Source organism: Engystomops pustulosus, chromosome 1, assembly GCF_040894005.1.
Source record: "Engystomops pustulosus chromosome 1, aEngPut4.maternal, whole genome shotgun sequence".
NCBI lineage: Eukaryota > Metazoa > Chordata > Amphibia > Anura > Leptodactylidae > Engystomops > Engystomops pustulosus.
This window is the reverse complement of record NC_092411.1, coordinates 132,076,106-132,086,689: the sequence shown is the minus strand read 5'-3', so window position 1 is coordinate 132,086,689 and position 10,584 is coordinate 132,076,106. Positions and strand designations below refer to the sequence as shown.

At 38.5% G+C, this 10,584-nt stretch overlaps 1 protein-coding gene across 1 annotated transcript; it reads left to right on the top strand.

The window, feature by feature from the left end:
- The first annotated feature begins 233 nt into the window (after positions 1–233).
- Positions 234–8,140, top strand: LOC140087427 (E3 ubiquitin-protein ligase TRIM32-like). Its single transcript, XM_072126531.1, has 3 exons — positions 234–380; positions 2,294–2,833; positions 7,286–8,140. Exons 2-3 carry the CDS (start codon positions 2,300–2,302, stop codon positions 7,646–7,648), a joined length of 897 nt encoding a protein of 298 aa, XP_071982632.1. The 5' UTR covers positions 234–380; positions 2,294–2,299; the 3' UTR covers positions 7,649–8,140.
- The last annotated feature ends 2,444 nt before the right edge of the window (positions 8,141–10,584 follow it).

Genomic DNA, 10,584 nt, shown 5'->3' with positions numbered 1-10,584 from the left:
TTTCTAAATTTAATACATGGTAACAAGCCAACACCCCACTTGCCTTTGGTTTATTATTGTTTATGGAAAAGAAGATAGAGAGGTTTTTTGTGCAAATAATTCCATATTGACATTACTGAATACAGTGAATAGAACATTGAGAGTTTCTAGGGAACCATGACCTGAACATAAAACAAACAAGTTGTTACTCTGTCAGTGGGGAGTGTGAAATATATCTGAGCTGGACAAATTGGATATGCTGGAGTGTATCAGCACTGTGCAGGGCCATTCTCCTAGGCATTGCTACCTGGTAACTGCATGGGATAAGACATAGATACTGCAGGAGCTGGCTTATTCCGGCCAATGTCTTTGGGGATGTGAGCAGCAGAATACTTAAGCAAGTAAGTCATTGTTTCTACAATAATATAACATGTTTCACTACAAAGCAGCAGCACTGTGTTTTGTAGACCTGGAAGCTCTTAACATTTGTTTAAGGTGATAACAAAGAAGCTTTATCGTGAATCTATGCAGCATCATCTGACCCTTAAAGGCATATACTTTGATGACTCCAGTTCATTGTTTATTTTGAAACAGTTTGTTTTTATGATTGAAAACTGTATAAATGGTTATTAACTTCTATCTGGGATACGCAGGCAGATATTTAAAACTACAGCCCCACTAAACCCAATAAACATTTGCAAATTTATCTTTCCGATCTTGTGTGTGGAGATCACTAAAGGAAATAGGTTGCAATTTAGCTGTGTATTTTTTTTATCTGTCAGTTATCTCAGGATGACAAATCTGGCATGGGAGGTTGTTTTGCAGCTTTTTGCTCGACCCCATCTAATCTCTTACTATGGCAGCAGTGGGGTGGAGTTTTTTTCAACAACAATTTGTGACGGTATCTGGATTTCAATGATACACCAGGTGCAACAATGGACAACTTGGTCACTGTAAACTTTGCTGACCAGGTGAAATTGTCTAACATATTTGCGGAAAACCTCGAATGCATGAAAACCCTTATATACAGGTACATTTTGTTGAACAATATGTGTTAAGGCCATACATACTTTTCCAACCCAGGTCATTGCTGCCATTAACTCCTTAATGACTGCTAGTCAGGTACTTCTTCTTTTTCTGGTGTCTCGGCTGGGCTGTGTTATCACAAGTGAGTTCCTTTTGTCAACCATCGGCACCCTGCAGGTGATGCAATTTCAGGTTGCTGATGGTGAAGTAACACTGTGACTTTAAGATGACATCACAGACGGGATCCTGTAGGTACTGTCTATGTGACAGCCCTGGGGTCTTGATCGGACCTCAGGGCTGCCATGGAAATGATCGGTGCCCCCGAAGACAGCAATGGGGGGGGGGGCGCTCGTGGGGGAAAGACCCTTGACAGGAACATTAACTGGTTAAACACCCGCGATCAGAACCTACTCCGACCACCACGTGTATGCCGATGCTGGATCAGCTCCGATCTTGAGCTGAACCGGCATCAGCTCTGCAACCGATATCAAGAGTATGATGCATCGTTTTTGATAAATGTGGGCCATTATGTTATTTTGCCTCCAAAATAAAGGTAGAACATTTTTATTAGAAAAAAACCCATCAGATTTGCACAGAAAGGATTGATAAAAGTTCACCAGTAAACCCAAAATTTAATTCATATATAAAAAAAAAGACCCCATCCAACTATAGTGACAGAAAAATACAAAAAAGTTTAGTCTTGTAGAAACAATTGATGAAAAATATTAAAAATGGCCTGGGCATTAATGTGCAAAACAAAGTTCTGGTATGTTGCTACTCAGCAAAATGGCAGAATCCCCTTTTCCTGAACACCAGCTTCTTTTCACCTGCTGTCCAATGATAGAATTCTGGTTGCACCATAGCTACAGTCTGATGATCAGTGGTGGTCCCAACAGTTGATCCTAAATGACCACTGGCTATAATTTGCATAGTAAAAACACAATTGATAGGTATGTTTCATAATAAGAACTGATATTTAAAGCTTACCGTTTTCTACATGAAGAATACCTTCAGGAATACAAACATGCCCATGTTCTACAGATACTGTACATAATTATTGATGCTTACTTGCTATATTCATTTTACATTCTCTTATGTTTCTTCATGCTCTCACTAAGGAAGCTGATCTTAAACCATGCTAGATTCTTACTATTTGCAGGAGCTGGATGAGGAAGAGGTATTGTTTCTCTTGCATGTGTGTTCTATTAGTATTTGTAGCTATAAGTCATAATAACTGGGTGGTTATTTTTGCATTTCAGTGAAATTTTTTAACTCATTTTTATTTTAGAAAGCCATGCATGAATTTAATAAGGATTGGAAGCTTTCGGGCATCCAAAGGCTCTACTACAATAGTCTTGTTGAAGAGCTGGGAAGTTATGGTTCAGAGGATGGAAAATTTATTTGGCCAACCAGTGTAACAATTACTGAAGATGGTGATCTTGCCATAAAAGACAGTGGCAACCAAAAAATTCAGATCTTCTCCCCTGAAGGTCAACACAAGCAAACATTTTCATATGGATCCGAAGCTAGTAACTGCCTTGGAGATCTTGTGTGTACAGAAGAAGGTCTTTTACTGGTGTCCAATGGATATAAGGGTATCAAGGTTTTTTCTAAGGAAGGAGAAATGATCCATCTTCTGAAGTCTCCTAAGACAGATTGGAAGCATTCTTATGGACTAGCTGTACTAAAATCCAACAGTATTGCTGTGACAGATTGGACAGATGGTGGTAAAGTACATGTTGTTGGAGTGGATTGGAGAATGAATGCTGTTGTGAAAACAAACGTTGTGGACGGTCTTCAAAGGCCAGAGCATATTGCAGTTACTAAGGTATGATCTTTGTATTGTTCCATTCTACTTTAGTTTTAAATTAAAACTTTAGTTATGCTCAATACTTGGTTATATTTATGTCAATATGTATTCATTTCAAAGGTTCTTTTTGTGCAACACTTCAAAGTTTTCCTGCTGTTTATTAAGATCCATTGAAGAATGTATTGTAAAAGAAAAAATAAAGCCATACGTATACCAGCTGGATATAAGTCTGTGGAAAAACTGTAGGAAAAAAACATCCTAATGTTTCATTTTTGAGTTAAAGACACTGTAGTATGATAAACTTAGGCACAATCCTACAAGGATCTTCTGCCTCATTGACATAGACACAGCTCTACCATTTTTGCAGGATCATGTCCAGTTCTCCACAGTGTGGGCTCACAGTTTGTCTCTTTTGTGACTTCATGAACATTACACTTCATATACTGTATAATGTATGAAGTATGTGGGCATGCCAATTAAAATATACTTTTTTTGCTAAACAAATCATATGAAGGATAAATGCACTTTTTTCTTTCTCAGTGTTAGTCTTGACAAAAAATGTTTCCACTGGCAACCTTTCAAAACAAGTTGTGACAGATTTATCAAAAGTGTTGCGGAATTAGACTGTTTTATGCAGCATCTGATTTGTTACGATGGCCAATGCTGGATTATAAATCTAGCCTAGTGTTAGACTGCCTAAAAAAATTGTCTAAAAACTGTCTTAAAGGGGTTAACCAAAAATTTCAGCCCCCTAGTGTTTACACAATAAAGATAATTTTAACCCCTTACTTTACAATTTCACTTTGTTTTATTGCTGTTTAAGCTCCTATGACTCAGTGATGGTCAGTGTAAAATTCCAGAGCGTGGTCGGGGACTCTCTAAGCAGACTCTTCATGATCCCTCTAGTGCTTTGTGCTGACAATGTAGGGTACAGGTTTATATACACTTTTATTTAGCTGAACATTCACTAGTATCTGACACATAGAAATAGAGATGAGACAGATAAGAGCTGAGAGATGATAACATCAATGAGATGCATATTACACATGACATTCTCAGCTCTACTATTACAGGCATAACATACATAGCCTGCTATATCTCACCTATAACACATCCTGTCAGATCTGTTGTGCCACCTCCTCCCCCGGATAGAGATCTTATGTGTCTGTTGCGTTACTCTCCTCACAAGCTGATGGCAGGAAGTCAGTGTCTGTGTGAGCTTGTCCTAGAATGCAAGGATGGGGGCTAGAGGCATGTAGGAGCTCATTGCAGTGTCAGATAGAAAAGCAAGATGTCTGCCGACCATAAACTCAGAAGATACAGGGTTGGGTCCAAGGGCAACAAAATTGTGTACACTAGGACTGATAGAGACAGGCTGGAATTATATCTGTGAAATGCTGCATTTTTGTTAATAACAGTAAATCAAAGAATGTGTTATTTTGATATCCTGAGTACATTTAAGAAACTCGTCTTCATGGAAATACCCCTTTAAATCCTTGATAAATGTGAAGCAAGGAATTGCATTTATGTAATTTCAGATTAACCCCCCCTAAGCATTACCTCACAGTACTAAACCATATTCTGCAATTACTCCCCTCATGTCCCCTCCTGTGTCATCATTGTATCATCCCAACAAGCATGTCTGCTGTGTGACCTTTGAGAAAGAAACTAAAGGGAACAGTATGTGTTTGGAAACCATAGAATAGCCTCTAATGATAGAAAGATCTTTGAAGCCACATTCCAATAATTGCAGGATCCGGAACTCCAGTAGTAATAAACCTAAGAGAGAAAAGCAAGATAAGTCAGCAAGAAATATTGCCAAGTATAAAAGAAAGTAGTATTTTTGTTCTCTATTATTAAAGAATACCATATTTCTATTCAGATTAAAACAGGACTCTAGATTTCCTGTGCTGTACTATGTCCTTCTGGATTCCGGCAGATGGAGGGGGCTGCACATTTATTACAGTGCCAATGACATGTGCATGCCCCTCCAATCACTAAAATATTAGTGGTTATACCGAAGTGTTTATACAGTAATTGTTGCATGGGCCTTCCATTCCTTGGATGCCAGCAAGAGACAAAATTTACCAGGGTATGTACAATATGGGAGACCCTATGAAGGTATTTACTTATCTAAGTAAAGTTTGTTATTAGTGACCAGCCCCTTTAAGAAAAATGTGGCCTATTGACTCTTGTCCGAGTAACATAAAGTAGATCTAATACACAGCTCAAGGAATAAGTTCCCCTGACATATCTCCATTATGGCAAGTTATAAATAAAGTGGCAATTAAAATAATAAACTACACAATAAGTAAATGAAAACACAACTAAACAAAAGAGCATGTTTTAGTATATATTCTGACTAGTGAATATATGGAATATACTAAAAGGAAACATATCATCAAATGGTTGACTTTTATATGGGTTTAGAACATTTAAGTCATATTTAAAGTAAGAAAGTAATTTATTCAATTTAATGAGACTGAATAATACATTTTTATTCTTTGTTGCGTAATAGTTGTTGCTTTTTGATGGTTGGTGCCAAATGTTGTAGTCATACAGACTGAACCGCTAGACCTGTCCTTCTATGCCCAACATATCTGTCTAGGGCGTTGTCAAACTGATATATGTAAAGTGTTTTCAGGTTATTGTTGTTTTTACCAGCCTCTACTTGATAGCTGTAAGACTTGTAACAACATATCTTCTGTACTATCTGCTTTGTGTAGCATTTCTAATTTGGCTGAGAACCTTGCTTTGTAAGGCATAAATCTTAACTAGGATGGGCAACAAAATGTCTGTATGAGGTCAGACCTAAGTATGTCAACATAAAAAACATACATGGAACCCTCATGATGTTGAATGCAAAGTGAGCTATCCCCAGGCTGGGAAATACTGACCATGCAAACCGTCTGATGCTCACATATTGATAGACTGAGGGTAAATCTTTACCTCTGTGGAATGTCCTACACAGAATTCTTGAGATCAGGGCTAGGTCCTTCACTGGAAGATTAGCTATGTTAACTGAGACAATAGTCACTGGACACTTTTAGTGATGAGTGGACCCAAACTGAAAAGTCCATTCTGAATTTCACACCCAAGGGCCCTGAGCCCAAACACAGCCAATTAAGCAGCTTCCAGCCCCTGAGCAACCAGCCCACTGTGGGCATGCGTGTGATTAGCTGGGCTGGATATTTGACTCTACTGTAAAAGAGAGAGCAAGAGAGAGCAAGAGAGAGCTAGGGAGCACTTGCTAGTTGTCATAGGGTCATTCAACTAGGCAGGGGCTTACAGTAGCAATTGTCAGAGAATATTGTGCTTTAATACATAGTTCAGAAAAGTCTTGTTGTCAGAGAATATACTGCTTTTATACATAGTTCAGAAACGTCCTGTGGTCAGAAAATATTGCACTTGTACATGTAGTTTAGAAAGTCTTTTTGTCAGAGAATTTTACGCTTTTATATGTAGTTTAGAAAAGTGTCGTCAGTCTTAGTAGCACAATAATAAGTGGATCAGAAAAGTGTGACCAGTGAGAATAGCAGACACTAATACGTGTTTCAGAAAACTGTGCTCACTGAGAATAGGGCACGATAATATTTGATTCAGAAAAGTGTGGTCAGTGCGAATAGCACACTAATATCAGAAAAGTGTGGTCAGTTAGAATAGTGGACACTAATATGTGGTTTAGAAACATGTGGTCATTGAGAATAAAACTGTGATTTTAACTTACCTTGCACCCTGACAGAATCCTGTGGTGATTTCCAGGGTTTGTTTTATTTTGGATGCATAAAAAAAAAAAACATGTGACTTGTTAGTGCTGCTCATTCATTCCTCAGCTCTCAGCCCCTGCCTTTGTGCTCCGGTACAACTCCACTCTCCCTAGTCATATAAGCTCACCACACTGTGAGATCCTTCCCTGTGTGAGAGAAGGAGCAGGAGGGAGGAGTTGTACAGGAGCATAAAGGTGGGGGCTGAGAGCTGAGAAGCACAGACAAGTCACATGTTTTTTTTTTTAAATGCATCCAAACCAAAACAAATTCTGGAACTCACCAGAGGATTTTGTCAGGAAACCAGGTAGGTTAAAACGAATACAAATATGCAAATACTTAGAGAAGGCAGAAAGACATATTTGCCATGTAGGTGTAATGGGCTTCTGCAACTTGTCTTTAGGGAAATGAGATCCCTGGTTACAGGTTCCCTTTAAGGTAGTACTGAAGATTTTCCTTTTCCCTTCCCGGAAAACATATTGGCATACGTATCTACAACCTTCAAGACCTATCTCCAAAGACAATCTCCATAAGTTGAATTCCCTTTCTGAACCTCCTAAGTTTAGGAAAGCAGGAACTCATGCCAAAAAGCAACTGAGCAAGAAACACATACTGCATGCCATTAGAATGTACATTGGGTTTATGAAAAACAGTCATAGTACAGCAAGTCATACATTAAAATGCTGTCATATCTTTTCTCTTGTAGGATGAAGACTTGCTGGTGACTGAAGGACAACTGTTTGGACAACACACAGGATGTTGTCTCAAGATTATAGACAGTGAACGTACAATAAAGCAAACAATTGGACCCATATATGGCAACCACTTCAGTTTTATAAATCCATCTGGAGTTTGTGTGGATGTAAATGGCAATTTTCTGGTAGCAGATAAAGGCAAGAATAATGTTACATTGTTTAATCCGGACTCATCTTTGGTTGCACTCATCGTGACACATGACCTGGAGGGACCTTGTGGAATCACCGTTACAAATAATGGCCTTTTACTTGTTACTGATTGTTACCATCACTGTGTAAAGATGTATAAATATAAACAGGGAATCGCCTTATAAACTTACCACTATTCTGCTTCAGGAATAAGGACAATATTAGGCCCATACAGTGACCACAAATTTTCTACATGGGTACTCTGCGTGGTGTCTAAATTAAGTATAACTAAATTTAATGACTTACAGTTAACGTCTGTGGTTCACTTATTGTGCGTTTTCAATTCAGCCCCAACCAAAATTTAGAGTGCCTTCTCCTAATTTAAGTCACACTCTGCAGATTTTTATTAGGTTTTAACAAGTACTAATACAGTACAAAAGGTAGTGCAAAAGGCATTTGCAGACCAATACATATTAAACAGTTGGTTTGCAGTGTAATCTGCAATGTCTAGCTTATTAACAAAAACATAGATCATAGAAAGACATGGCCCACTATCTAGGAAAAATAGCCCATATAGATGTCACTTAAGACATTTCACAATGCTAATGGTGGCATATAAAGTACAGACCAAAAGTTGTACACACCTTCTCATTCAAAGAGTTTTCTGTATTCACAACTATAAAAATTGTAGATTCACACAGAAGGCATCAAAACCAAGAAATAACACAGATGGGATTATTTACTTAACGAAAAAGTGTGAAACAACTGAAAAAATGTCATATTTTCTAGGTTGTTCAAAGTAGCCATCTTTTGCTTTGATTACTGCTTTGCACACTCTTGGCATTCTCTTGATCATCTTCCAACAGTCTTGAAGGAGTTCCCAGAGATGCTTAGTGCTTAGATGCTTGCCTTCACTCTGCAGTCCAGCTCACTCCAAACCATCTTGATTGGGTTCAGGTCTGGTGACTGTGGAGGCCAGGTCATCTGGCATAGCCCCCCATCACTTTCCTTCTAGGTCAAATAGCCCTTAGACAGCCTCAAGGTGTGTTTGGGGTCATTGTCCTGTTGAAAAATAAATGATGGTCCGACGAAACTCAAACTGGATGGAAAAGCATTCCGATGCAAGATGCTGTGGTAACTATGCTGGTTCAGTATACCTTCCATTTTGAATAAATCCCCAGCAAAGCACCCCCACACCATTACACCTCCTCCTCCTCCATACTTCAGGGTGGGAACCAGGCATGTGGAGTCCATTCGTTCACCTTTTCTGCATCACACAAAGACACGGTGGTTGGAACCACATATCTCAAATTTGGACTCATCAGACCAAAGCACGGATTTCCATTGGTCTAATGTCCATTCCTTGTGTTGTTTAGCCCAAAGAAGTCTCTTCTGCTTGTTGTCGGTCCTTAGCAGTGATTCCCAGCAGCTGTTTTACCATGAAGACTGCTGCACACAGTCTCCTCTTACCAATTGTTGTAGATATGTGTCTGCTGCTAGAACTCTGTGTCTCAAATCTGAGCTGCTGTTAACCTGCAATTTCTGAGACTGGTGACTCGGATGAACTTATCCTCCACAGCAGAGGTGACTCGTGGTCTTCCTTTCCCGGGGAGGTCCTCATGTGAGCGAGTTTCTTTGTAGTACTTGATGGTTTTTGCAACTGCACTTGGGGATATTTTCAAAGTTTTTACCAATTTTTCCAATTGACTGACCTTCATTTCTTAAAGTAATGATGGCCAATCGTTATTATTTACTAAGCTGCTTTTTCTAGCTATAATACAAATTCTAACAGTATATTCAGTAGGACTATGAGCTGTGTATCCACCTGACTTCTGCACAACATCACTGATGGTCCCAAACCCCTTTATAGGGCAAGACATCCCACTTAATAAACCTGACAGGGCATACCTGTGATATGAAAATCTTTTCAGGTGACTACCTCTTGCAGCTCATTAAGAGAATGCCAAGAGAGTGCAAAGCAGTAATCAAAGCAAAAGGTGGCTACTTTGAAGAACCTAGAATATAAGATAGATTTTCAGTTGTTTCACACAAGTATATAATTCCACATGTGTTTATTCATAGTTTTGATGCCTTTAGTGTGAATCTACACTTTGTAAAGTCCTAAAAATACAGAAAACTCATTGAATGAGAAAGTGCGTCCAAACTTTTGGTCTGTACTCTAGATATAATCCACTGGAGGGGAGGAAGAAGAGATAGAAAACCAGAGTCCTTAAAGTCTAACATGTAAATCACATTTATTCAAAACAAGACACAAGACCAGGGGAAACAAAACACAAGATGCATTAGGACAGTGAGGACCAGGGAGTCTGCAGAGACATAAACTTCAGAGCCATAATATGTACTGAGTGAATGTCTTTCATTCAAGTGTATAGATCTGATTAAGACTGATGTGCTGTCTGTCTTCAAGCCCTCACTATCAAGCATTTGGATGCTTCAGAAAGAGCTTTGCTAAATGTTATGACATCCTATGACACCCTGAGTGAGCCCACCCTGTTGTCTATATAGAGCCTACGGTAGTAGTTTTAATACCCCTACTGAAAATGTCTTTATTTTTAGAATAATGCAATCCAAAAAAGTAACTGTCAGCGTGTCATGTTTGGTCACAAGGACCTTTTTTCTGTAATAGATAGCAGGAGATGAAAGTTCAGAGTTGTAGTGGATATAGATGTGTCCAACTGCAAATAGCCACTGGGGAACAAGATCTGAGCTTTTGTGAATAGCATTGTAAACCACAGAAGGTAATACACATTGTTTAGGTCAGGGGTAAAGGTTCATGACCAAGAGAACACAAGTCATGAAAAGGCACCTGTCAACATTGGGTTTACAAAGATGTGCAAGCTGATTAAAGGGGAATAGTCAAAACTATCATTGTCATGTTTTATTTGCATTTAATATGTTTAATCTAAGTTTATTGAAGAAAAGAATATATATATATATATATATATATATATAATTACATCCAAAAATGTGAAAAAATGTGCAGTTCGGGGAGCTTGAGACAACTGTAGGAATAGATGGAAAATGTAGGAATAGATGAGAGGGACCCTTTAAAGAAACATTTAACATATAGCTCTATAGATAAATACAAACAAATAAGAGG

Coding starts and splice junctions, on each gene's coding strand:
- LOC140087427 (XM_072126531.1), top strand. CDS start 2,300: ATGCATGAATTTAATAAGGATTGGAAGCTTTCGGGCATCCAAAGGCTC. Junction 2,834..7,285: donor AGCATATTGCAGTTACTAAG/GTATGATCTTTG, acceptor TTTCTCTTGTAG/GATGAAGACTTGCTGGTGAC.